This window comes from Eptatretus burgeri, chromosome 17 (genome assembly GCF_056783735.1).
Source record: "Eptatretus burgeri isolate ZD-2024b chromosome 17, Ebu_testis_v1, whole genome shotgun sequence".
Taxonomy (NCBI): domain Eukaryota; kingdom Metazoa; phylum Chordata; class Myxini; order Myxiniformes; family Myxinidae; genus Eptatretus; species Eptatretus burgeri.
In genome coordinates, this window is record NC_140977.1 from 53329071 (window position 1) to 53341620 (window position 12550).

The following is a 12550-nucleotide window of genomic DNA, read 5'->3' on the forward strand; positions in this document are numbered from 1 at the left end:
TGATGTCATCGGTCATGTGGTTTGGCAGACATCTTGGATAGAAAAACGCACCTCAGCCGATTTCCACGAAACTTCACAAACGTGATCCCCTTCCCAATTTGAAACAATTAAATTTATGATGTTATTATTATAGGTCACGTGGTTTGATGGCCATTTTGTATTGAAAATAAAAATAACCTTTGAAATCCTCCTCTCCAAAAGAGATCGTTCGGATTACTAGATTGATTCAAAACTCAATACGCGTGATCTTCTCGCCTTGAGAAATATATGGTGTAAATTTTAATGTCATTTGGTCACATGGTCTGGCAGCTATGATTTTTTTAAAGAATATAGCTTTAAAAAGCTTCTTCCCCAGAAGCGCTTAACAGATCAAGGGGAAACTTTCACACATGTTCCCCAGGCCTTGGGGATACCAGTCATCATCACACCATTTTAAAGCCTTTTTCCCTGAGCAGGGGTCAGCTTTTTGCGGGCTCCAATCATGGTACCCTTTTCTTGTGGCAATGTTTTTATGGCCGGATGCCCTTCCTGACGCCAACCCTTTAATCGCCTTTGACACGCTGGTGCTCATTTCGCCAACCTCGGAAGGATGATAGGTTTAGTCAACTCCCCGATGTTAATTCAGTGGCGAGCGGGGCTCAAACTCAGGACCCCGAGGATCCCAAACCACTACCCTAACCACTGAGCCAACACCAGGCTTGGGGATACTAGAGTGTGCACGAATAATTAATATACCACATGTTCTGGCAGCCATGTTGGATTGAACGAAAATCTTTAAAAAAATTCATTCTCTTGAATCGCTTCATCAATCGACATGAAACTTCACAGTTATGATGTAGTCATCATGGGGAATATATCTTTTAAATTTCAACCTCATTTTTTAATTACTTCTTTGAATCTGGGTTTTAAATATATATACTTTTTCTAATGAGGCTCACTTGGCTGCACCTCTCCTCTGATTTAGCTCCCCATGCTGTCTCAGCCCTCGAAACATTCCCAGCCTCTCCAGGATGTATGTGTTCTTTTCGTCACTTCCTAAACTTCCAAAATACAGGCCGATTGTGTACCTCAACTCTTTTGTTGCTTGGTTCTCTCGGATATGGAGCCGCCTTCCAAAAACTGTGCTATCCCACTCTTCCCTCTCGGGCTTCAAGCAGCCGGTGCATTGCCATCCCATATCAACCTCCATCCTTACCCACAATCTTTATTACCCCCATCAACCCTCCCTAACGCAACCCTCCTACTTACAGATTGCAGTGTTTCATCTCCTTTCTCTCATTGTTAATTTGCTTGCTTATGTGTCCAAGAGTTACCCCACTGCCTCACTGTCAGTTCAAAACCTCCGTCATCTTGCTCTTCCATGAGCGTCGATTTAGTAGAGAATGTGTGTGTGTGTGTGTGTGTGTGTGTGTGTGTGTGTGTGTGTGTGTGTGTGTGTGTGTGTGTGTGTGTGTGTGTGTGTGAAAGCTGCTGCTGTTGGCTAGTTCCACACGTGGGTGGGTTTCAGGAGATGGAACTGAGACCTACGAGGTCTCAAAGTCTCCACCTCCTCAGATGTGTCCATATTATTTACACCGTCAGGTGTGTATATATTATTTACACATGGAGGGTTAATTTTATTTTCTTCAGATTGCTCTTATAGTTTTTTGTATTAATTTCACCTCTCCCCCCCCCGGCCCTCATTAAAATACCACTGCTCTGCTTTGAAGCATGTTACTGATACCCTAGGCTGTCTAGCCTGGTATTTCACATGCAGGGTGGATTCAGCAATGTGTGTGCCGCCCCTCGGATGGACGTTAAACAATCATCCCATCTGCCAGCATTTGTCGGTGGACGTTAAAGATCCCACAGTGTCTTTCCTGAAGAGAAGGCAAGCTATCACCAGCACCCTGACCAAATTACAAATTCCTCTCCTAACTGGCAGAGGGTTGCACAGCCGCACCCTCAGCCAATTATGCTACCCCGCAGCCTTTTGCTGCATACAAACAAAGAAGAAGACTGAACCTATTACAAAAATTAATTATCTTTTGATCATACAATTTTGTGCAGTTGTAGTTTTTATATCTTTATATGGCACATCCACAATTAAGATCCATTTTCTAAATTTGACATATTGTGTATCATCTTCTTTGTCAGATGGAGCCAGATATCAAGAAATATATCAAGCACATCAGTCTCTCCCCAGATTCCATCCACCTTGATGATGTAAGTTGAAGTGAGAAGTTCTTCTCGTCTCATCACAAACCCATCACTCTAGTTTTTTCAGGCTGGAGATGTGCAGCTCACAAGTCCACATCGGTGAATAATCTTTTCCCTTTTTGTCATCCTCAAATCTTGTGCAGGCCGTTTCACCCCTGATGAAATACTTGGATGACAACCTGGCGCTGCTTAGTAAGAGTCTGTTGATAGAGAACTTCAACAGGTGATCTAACAGTCAACTCTGCATGATGATCTCTTCTGCATATTTTCACACAGTAACTCCTTGCAATGAGTTTTTCAGGCCTGCCTACTTTAACTGATTGTTCGTCAGGATTTTTATGCAAATCACACTGAAATTACAGAGGGATGGACAACCTGATGTCATAGCAGTTCATAGAGGTTGGGTTTTTCCATCGATGCCGGTGTTTCGAACAGGTTGCAATAAATTGATCTTGAATTTGTGCAGGGTAACACACAAGGAAATCAGACACAGATGCAGGCCATTCAGCCCATCATGCCTGCGCCACATCAACACCATACCAATTTATCAACACAAGATCAAAAGAAGAAAATGCAAAATGTTTTTTTTTTTTTAGTTTTTGGAATTTTTTTTAAATTATTTTTTTTCCCAGGGGACGGGATTTGGGCTTGGTTCAAAAACACACAACACCCCTTGACGAGACCCCCACCAACAGCATTACATTCACATGCACACAATTACCCATCAATGCTCAAGCTACCGAAAAGACCTGCCAACATCCCTATAACCCACTATCCCCATAACTTCCAGGAACCTATCTAATTCTAATTTAAACTTATCTACTGTTTCTGCTGCCATTACTTTTCCAAGGAGACCATTCTATGCATTAACTACTCTGAGTAAAAGACCCCTGCCTTGCTACTGTCTTAACTCTCCTCTTCTTTACTCTCAAGCTATGGCCCATGGTCCTATCACTGTCATGGTTCATCTGCACTTATTTTATCTTTACCTTTCATTATCCTAAACAACTATCATATCTCCTCGTAACCCCCTCCTTTCTAGTGAATAAAGCCCTGTCTCCTTCAACCGTTCCTCATAGCTGAGGCTAGCTAGGCTCGGAATCTATCTAGTGGCCCTGCGCTGAACCCGCTCTTTGGCATATATGTCCTTCTGGAACTGTGGTGACCAGAACTGTACACAATATTCAAGATGTGGCCCTCAGTAAATTCCTGTACAATGGTAACACCACCTCTTTTGATTTATAAATGATCCCCCTCCGAATACAACCTAAAACCCTATTTGCTTAACCTCAAGCTGCCTGCTTACCTCCCATATCTCTTTCCACCCCAGATCCTTCTCCTGTGTGACACGCTCCAAAATTACACCTTGCATCCTGTAATCTCTATTTTCATTGTTCTTTCCCATCCCCAACACCTTACACTTACTCAGGTTAAATTGCATCTGCCAGTCTTTTGCCCAATCTATACAAGTATCAATACTTTCCTGAATCTGATCACCACCCCCTCTGCTATCCACCTTACCTCCAAGTTTTGTGTCATCTGCAAATTTGGAAAGCTTACTCTTCACCCCATTATCCAAATCGTTGATGTAAATAATGAATCGTAATGGTCTGAGTACTGATCCCTGAGGTACCCCGCTACTTACATCCTCCCAGAAAGACATCCTCCAACTCATAGCCACTCTTTGCTTCCTACCAATAATCCAGCTTGCAATCCAATTAGCTACCTGACCAGCCACTCCACAAGCCCTCGCTTTAACTAACAACCTCCAATGTGGTACCTTATCAAATGCCTTCTTAAAGTCTAGATATACTATGTCCACTGCCTTTCCCTCATCCACCCAATCAAACTCGAACTCGAACTCGAGAACTCGAAAAGATTTGTTAAACAGGAACTATCTTTGGTAAACCCATGCTGACTACCTTTAATTAGTTTGTATTTATTTAAATGGTTCCTCATCTGGTCTTTAATTAATGTCTCCAACACCTTCCCCACAACTGAAGTCAAACTAACAGGTCTATAGTTTCCCAATTCTTCTCTGGATCCTTTCTTAAATAATTGTGTTACATTTGTTACTCTCCAATCCTCCGGTACCTGTCCTGACTCCAGGGAACTATTGAAAATATCCATTAACATTTCACTTCCCTACTCAGCCACCTGCATCAATACTCTCGGGTGCATATTATCTGGACCCGGAGCCTTATCTTCTGTTCGATTTCCTGGTTGTTCCTTTACTTCCTTCACTCCAACCTGGATCTTCTGTAAAAGCCCTTCCTCACCTCCTCGATTCATACTCTCAGCTATTGCCAATTCTCCTGAGTGTTCTTGTGTAAAAGTTGAAGAAAAATACCTGTTTAATAAGCCTGCCATCTCACTTTCATCACTAACCACTCTCCCGGTGCTATTCCTCAATGGGCCCATACTGGTCTAAACCTGTTATTTCCCCCTGATGTACTTAAAGGAAGCCTTGCTTTCTTAGCCATGTTTAATGTTTCTATATTAAGAATTAGCCAAGCCAAGAATATGTTTCTATTAGCCAAGAATATGTTTAATATTCTTAGCCACCGGGCATAGTGGCGTGCGCCTGTAATCCGGCTACTCGGAGGCTTGGGTTGGAGGATCGCTTGAGGACGGGGGCTCAGTTCTGCGCTGGGCCGTGCTATGAGAGGGTGGAGGGCAGCCCGGAATCATGACGAAACCCAATCCTTATCCCTGTGTCATAAGAGGTGACCAGGGTTGCGTCAGGAAGGGCATCCGGCATAAAACCTATGCCAAATCAGTATGCGGATCATAACGGATGATCCACTGTGGCGACCCCTAACGGGAGCAGCCGAAAGAAGAAGAAGAAGAAGAAGATGTTTAATATTCTTAGCCATGTCCTTCTCGTACTCTCTTTTGGCTTGCCGAGTTATTTTCTTAACTTGCCTCTGTTTACTTTGATAGTGATATAAATCCAACTCCAGTCCTGTTATTTTAAACCTAATAAATACCTTCTGCTTCTCCTTAATCTTCTTCTTCTTTCCGCTGCTCCTGTTAGGGGTCGCCACAGCGGATCATCCGTTATGATCCGCATAATGATTTGGCACAGGTTTTACGCCAGATGCCCTTCCTGACGCAACCTTGGTCGCCCCTTACGACACAGGGATATGGTACGCCTATTCTAACCGGGGCATACACCGGGCCCAGTACACCGGTACTCACTTCGCCGACCTAGGAAGGATGACAGGCTGAGTCAACCTTCTGGTGTGTATTAATTCAAGCGGCCAACGGGACTTGAACTCAGGACCTTTTGGATCCAAAGCCGCAGCCCGAACCACTACGCCAACGCCAGGCTATTCTGCTTCTCCTTAATAGCTTTCCTTATCTCATTGCTCAACCACCCTGGTCTCTTTCTGCTTCTAGTTTTATATCTCATTGGAATGTACTTCCTCTGCACTCTACACATTTGCTCCTTAAAGGTTTCCCATTTCTCTGATGCTGCTTGTCCTGTTGTCAGTCTCCCAATCTACATCACCCAACTCTCTCCTCATACCCCCAAAGTTTGCCTTCCTTGTAAGCACAACTGTTTTTGTATTTCTTGAAACTATACTGTACTTCAATGCACTTGTTGCTTTTTCTGTAGTCGTACTGTACTCTCTTTCTCTCTGGAAGGGTCATGTTATTATCTTCTGGAGAATATAGATTGCAGTTGATCTCTTGGCAGTTAAGCATACGTATATTGTCTCAAGAACATTTGGTTTCCTCCTTTCCAGTTTAGTGTTAAACAGCAGTAGTGACTGTTCAAAAAGGTAATCATACGTGTTTGTGGTAAATAATATTTTTTACTTCTGGTTGGGGTGCCCCATAAATGCCACTATAAGCTATTTATACTTGTTAACATGGCATTTGTCCAAGGAGGAAAAACCCCTTGGGGAGGTAGGATATTATTGGCTTATCTGGAATTGGAATTACTTATAATGTATTGTCATCATGTTCCGTCCGTCCGTCTCCTATTTCGACTTCTCCGGCCAAACTGCTGGACCGATCAAGATAAAATGTTTCAGCAACGTTCCTCTCCTGATTGGTAACAGGAATTGCAAAGCTCGTTCCAGTCACATGAATTTAAGTTGGTCAAAATTGCAGACATATTAAATTCCTTCAAAAATCTTCTTCTCCAGACCCACCAGTCAGAATGCTACCAAATTTGGGTTACATTAGGCCAAGGTAGGGATGTTAAATTGCGGAGGATCACGTGACCAGAAGATCATGCCGATCACGTGACCGGAAATGTGTCAAGATGGCTGGCTTAGTCAATTTTTGGGGAAAATAGTGTAAATTCTTTTTAAAATCTTCTTCTCCACACCCACCAGTCGGAATGCTATGTTACAACATTCAGACAGGATCCTGATGTTAAATTGCAGATGCCATGCCGATCGCATGACCGGAAGTGTGTCAAAATGGCGGTCGTGCAAATTCCTTCAAAAATCTTCTTCTTCAGAACAACCAGTTAGAATACTTGTCAAATTTGGGTTACAACATTAGGCTAGGGTAAGGGTGTTAAAATTGCGGAGGTCATGCCGACCACATGACCGGAAGTGTGTCAAAATGGTCGGCTTTGTACTTTTTTGGAAAATCGTGTCAATTCCTTCAAAATCTTCTCGAAACCCGCCAGTCAGAATGCTACCAGATTTGGGTTAGGTCATGGCCCAGGTAAGCTTCAGGTCAGTGGCCCTATTTTTGTATTGATATTGTTTTGTAATAACATTAATATTATGCTATCATCTTTGGTGTTGTTATTACTTTTGTTTTTAGAATCGGCCTTGGAAAAATGTCACAATTAGCTATCTTAACATGGACATGCACTTTATCACGGATTTCACCCAAGGCAGGAAACCCTCTTAGTCCTCTTGTCAAGTTTGGTTGAGATTGGAGATTGGTTGATTTGTCAAGTTTGGCCGTTACTTAGATGGCCGAATGTATTGCGGTCAGAAAGACAGACAGACACGAAATTGCGTATTTTAGTGTCAAGTTAACCACACATTTCTGTGAGCCGGCTCCTTAATTCTCAGGGTCTGTTTGCATGCAGATTAAAAATTGATCTAGTGATGCTTTTGCTTTCAAATTCACTTGGCGGTCGATCCTGCTTTTCCCTAAAACAGGTACTTGGTGAACCGCAGAAGACAAAATGGCCGGTCTGGGTTGGTTTCTGAGCTGTTGAGACCTTTGTATTTACAGTAGCCTTCTCAGTGATTGGGTCAGAGGTGATACTTTATGGTTTTGCTGGTGAGAGTAATTTAGAGTATTGTTGTTGAAAGATGTAGCTGCAAAATCTTGCTTCCTCATAGGTTGTGGTGCACTGTCAAGTATGGCGCTTAGAAAATGACTATCATTTCACCTCACCTGGAACTCTGTAAATTTGATGGATTCTTCATGATTTGAGTGTGTTTCAACCGAATATCAACGATTATATTGCAAAAAAATTGCACCACGAGCTCTTTTTCAAGGCTTGAATCCCAAAAAGGGAAATCCTCTTTTAATAGTGTTGCCGAGTCTGAAAAGCATTACTTGCTGGTCCAAAGCACCAAAGTTGGGACACACATACATTGCACACAGTCAACAACTTCAGAATTAGTCGTTCACGTCCACGATGTCATCGGTCGATATTCCAGTCGACCCCCGAATTTTTATTCTCCCTGAATAAATTATTTACACCAGCGTTTCCAGATTTCAGTGCTTTTCTGTCTCTGAGCAAAAGAAATTTAAAAAAAGTTACAGTTATCAACATGCATGGGAAATGGATTCATTTATTCCTGGACAATCAAAGTATAAACACTCAACGTCGATGTGGTGTCACTCATCATCAGAATCGTCATCGCTATCATCATTCAACAGTTCAATCCCTTGTGGGGTTTCATCGATGTTCTCACAGTTCTCGCAAGAGAACATCCGGAGCATAGGGTCCGTACAACAAACACCATCCACTCGACATGCACATCTGTTAGATGAACACTTATCTTTTTTGCAGCCACATGCTTTGAGCATTTCTGGAGGTGCAGAATCCTGGGTCATCCAACGTATTGAGATCCCATCATTGTTAGAAATCCATCCATGATCATTTGGGTTAGGGGCGTCGGTCACAGAATTTAAGGATTGGCGATCTATAGCCACTTGGTAGTTACATGTCTTCATTTGTTGGATCAATCCGTTTCAGGGAGGAGGCAGTCTGTACTGGTTGAGTGATTTTGAGCAGAAAACACAGCAGCGGGCTTCATTGACTAATGTAACTGACTGGGACTGCCTGTATAGTTCGCACACAAAATGCTCAAATGCATTCTTGAGAATGCTTTTGAGCTCAAACGAGATACCCAGAGAACAAAAAGTGTTTTGATACAATGGCTTCGACATCAGGATTTTAAATGCTCATTTTTCCCCTTTACCATGAAAGCAGCTGATAGTGTCTGCACCAGGGAATATATTGTTGCGGTTCTGCGTAAACCGGCACTACCCCAAGGCAATGGCACACAACATATAGCAGTCCCGAGACAGTTATTTCATCAGTATTCATTTTCGACAGCCCTTCCCTGATGTGTAGTGGGTTTATCAGACAATATGCATTGCGTGGGCTTTAGGTAGTGTTTTTCCTTCCATTATTTACCCATCTTTCATTCTTTACATTATTTTGCTTTGCTATACACGACCTTTCTTCACGCATGGATGCACACAAGCAACAGGGGCAAGTCATGTGGCCAAGTGTGCCATTTCCCATTCAAATAACGCACCATTATCCAACAGATGCTACATGCAATGTTTTCCAAAAATGCAATGTTTTTGTTATGAAGATGATTTGGCTCCTCTGATGAGATTTGTTCTGTTAGGTGCAACTATTTTCATGGAAAAATGCAAATTCCATCAAATAATGATTATGCAAATGAGTTAATTAGCATACATGATGACATTAATACATAACCCCTTACATGCTGATCAATTTGATACAAAAGCATCTTCTCTATCTTGAAAATTAACGAATCTTTGTCCATTTTATGTTAATTAGGTGAATACAGTAATTTCCTGGGGTTCTCATGGACACCATCCTGAAAAACATACCTGCTACCAATTCTAGCACAACTACACCATCATTCATATAATAACCTTTAAAAGAAACAATGGTGTGGTTTGTTTTACGGGGGGGGGGGGGAGGAGAAGAGGGGTGTTTAACATCGCATGCCGATTGGCCACTGCTCTATGTGGGTACCTCGTCATGAGAAAAATCTAGACGATTTGAATGAAAGAAACGAAACAGCTTATGAAAGTTTGCGACCAATAAAGCATCTGCTTTTCATAGTGGATGATATGCAGGGAGAGGATAATGTTCGTTTCAGAGTGAAGACTTCAGCATCATGTATCTGCATAGCAAAGTCAGAGTTAGCGAAGAGAGAGAGTTCGTATCATAACTCACCTATAAGCTAATGTAACGAGTCCATGACTTGATGAGATTTCGAGGAAGTTCCTTTAAAAAAAAAATTATTTCTGTTTGCCAAGTCGAGGCTCGTGTAAGAGCTAAAACACAGAAACATGCAACAAGGCAGGAGACAAGAGGGGTGGGAGAGGGAAGGACAAAATAGTGGGGAACAAATACAATAGGTTATCTGTGGAAGGGAGAGTGATGGGGTGGGGTACACGGTTGTAAACAAGATGGTACTACAGGAAATTTGAAGGAGGTGGGTTTGGAGTGAATTAACAGGGGTAGAAAAGATTTTGGATGGGGGAAGATAATAAATGGTGGTGAACAGCTGTTTTGAAGACCTGGAGAGAGGAGTGGGATTGAAGAGAATGTGGGAGTTTGTTTCACAGGTGGGGAAAAAGAAGAATGAAAGGATGAAGGTGAGCAATGATTCTTGATTTTGGGAGTTTCACCAGAGGAGAGTTTTGAGTGCCCTGAGGAAATATATGGGGGATATATCACAGATACAGCAGGGAGGGCAAAGTCTGAGAGGGAGACAGTAGAAGACAGAAAGACCACAGACCAGCCTCCGGTGAGATCGTGAGAGACCCAAAGACTCGGCTTCATCGCGGGAGATACCAATGATCCAAAAAGCCTTGGTTTCCAGAGCGTGAAGTCGAGCTAGGTGTGAGGCAGGAGCACCACTCCAGAGGGGGAGCAGTACTCCATCAGACTGCGGATGAAAGCTTTGCACATGGTCAGGAGCTCAGATGTGCCAAGGAAGGACTTTGCACGATGTAGGATGCCCAGTCGGCGACTGGCTTTGGAGGCCAGCTTGGAGATGTGGCTTTCCCAGAAAGGATCATGGCAGACAGTGAGGCCCAAAAGCTTGAAGGAAAGGACTTCTTCAAGAGGATTGTTAAGAAAGTGGATTGGAAGGGGGGGGGGGTGTGCAGAAGTAGCATGTTCAGGGTTGAGTGACCTGGTCTAAATCCAAATTGATAGTCGGAAATCAAGGCATTGGAGAAGAGGCAGGATTTGATGTCAGAAGCGATGATGAATTCCATGAGGTTGCTGATGATTGGGAGCAGGCAGATTGGTCTGTATTTGCAGGGATCAGTTTTTGCACCTTTTTTATGCAGAGTGGTCATGCTTGCTGATTTCTAAGCAGATGGCAGATGACCTTGAGAAAATGAGAGGCTGAATAGAACAGAGAGAGGGTGAGCAAGAGAAGCAGGGCAGGTTTTTAGGCATAACACTAGGAGAAAGGCATGTCAACTGGGCAATACCTCCAAGGAGCACCAAATCGCCAGTACAGGAAAGCTCGGACCATACCCTCTGCTGATTTTCCACTTTCAGACCCTGTTTATTCCCCTTTGTTACACACTGTGCAAATGTAAACAGTGGGGGATGATTTCATGGTACATTGAACTATCTTTCAGCCAAATTCTGTTCTGTTCCATGAGAGGTGCAGTGATGAAGCGCCGCCGTATGTACCAGTGCACCATGGCCTGTTGTAAGGGCATTCTACTCCTAAATTCAGATTGTCGTTTACACAAGCTTCATAACTCATTTGCTAATTTTGCATAAGCATGTTTACTTGAGCTGGAAAACGTGAACCAAAGCCTTAGGCTATCCCCAACCATGGACCTGTCCTGCTTTTTGATATGCAGGATGTTGCGTGCCCTCTGGCGAGTCATCGTGAATCTCAACATCGATGCCGTAGCTGCTGATCCTCCACACTCACCTGAGTTCTTTGCTCGGTTTCACTACACAATGCAGGTACGTCCCACACCTGCTTTGCTACAGGGGTACTTGCTTTACAGCTGAGCATTTTTCAAGAGATAACAAAGTGACTGAAAACCCACAGATGGTATATTAAATAGCCACAATGTAGTGGAGAACAGGAAATGCATGGGTTGGTTCTGCACCATCGATGATATGAAATGCTTTTCCCCAGATATTGAGTGTTGCATAGTTGGATTCCTAAGCCTGGTGTTGGCTTAGTGGTTCGGGTGGCGGCTTGGGATCATAGGGTCCTGAGTTCAAGCCCTGTTGGCTGCTGAATTAAAATACACCAGGAGGTTGACTCAGCCTGTCATCCTTCCGAGGTCGGCAAAATGAGCACCAGTGTACTGGTAAGGGGTACATTGCATAAGCGGCATAGCCGCGTCCCAACCAATGATGCAACCAGCAGCCACAGGCTGCACTCGATAGAGAGGGAGAGTTGGATTCCTGCCATTCTGTATGTGTACCCCTGATTCATGTACAGTTCTACATTTGCGTGTTTATTCCTGCACCTGGGAGACTGATATTTTACCTCCACCACCAAAGGTGGATGGAAGTTGTGTTTGCACCCCTGTTTGTCTGTCTGTCTGTCTGATTGTAAGCAGGATATCTCAAAATGTTATGGATGGATTTGGATGAAACTTGGTGGACAGGATTGGGTGTGTGACAAGAACAAACTCATTCGATTTTGGTGAAGATCTGAATCCGGATACTAAAATTTTAAGTGATTTTTCACAATTGAGAGATAGAGCCAAAAACGATAGACTGTACATCATGATATCTCAAAAAGTTGTGGACGGGTTAGGCCAAAATCTGGTGGATGAGTTGGTTCGGTTACAAAAACAAGCTGATTCGATTTTCGATCCAGATCCAGCCTATCAGTGGGATACAAAACATAAACTGTTCAGCCTAGCGGAGGTATGCGTGCTGTTATAGTTGTTTTAGTTTTAATTGTTCAGGCATCCACCTTGTGTTCCACATACTATATGCTGTCATTATTGACAATATTTTGTTCCAAATGCAATCCATACGTGAAATGATGGTTTGATACAATGTACGAGTACAGTACATACTCCTGTAGATATGCAGCTTGATCTCTGATCCTTTGCCGTCATCGTTCCTAAGATTTTTGTTGTTGAATTG

The 12550-nt window shown here is 43.0% G+C and overlaps 1 protein-coding gene across 2 annotated transcripts in view; it reads left to right on the top strand.

The window, feature by feature from the left end:
- BAIAP3 (BAI1 associated protein 3) overlaps nucleotides 1-12550 on the top strand; it is a 224559-nt gene that overhangs the window by 199180 nt on the left and 12829 nt on the right. For both annotated transcript variants that reach the window (XM_085863421.1, XM_085863422.1), the window contains exons 26-28: nucleotides 2137-2205; nucleotides 2343-2422; nucleotides 11293-11401. In XM_085863421.1, coding sequence (XP_085719547.1) covers nucleotides 2137-2205; nucleotides 2343-2422; nucleotides 11293-11401 — 258 coding nt within the window. The remainder of the gene's footprint in view (nucleotides 1-2136; nucleotides 2206-2342; nucleotides 2423-11292; nucleotides 11402-12550) is intronic.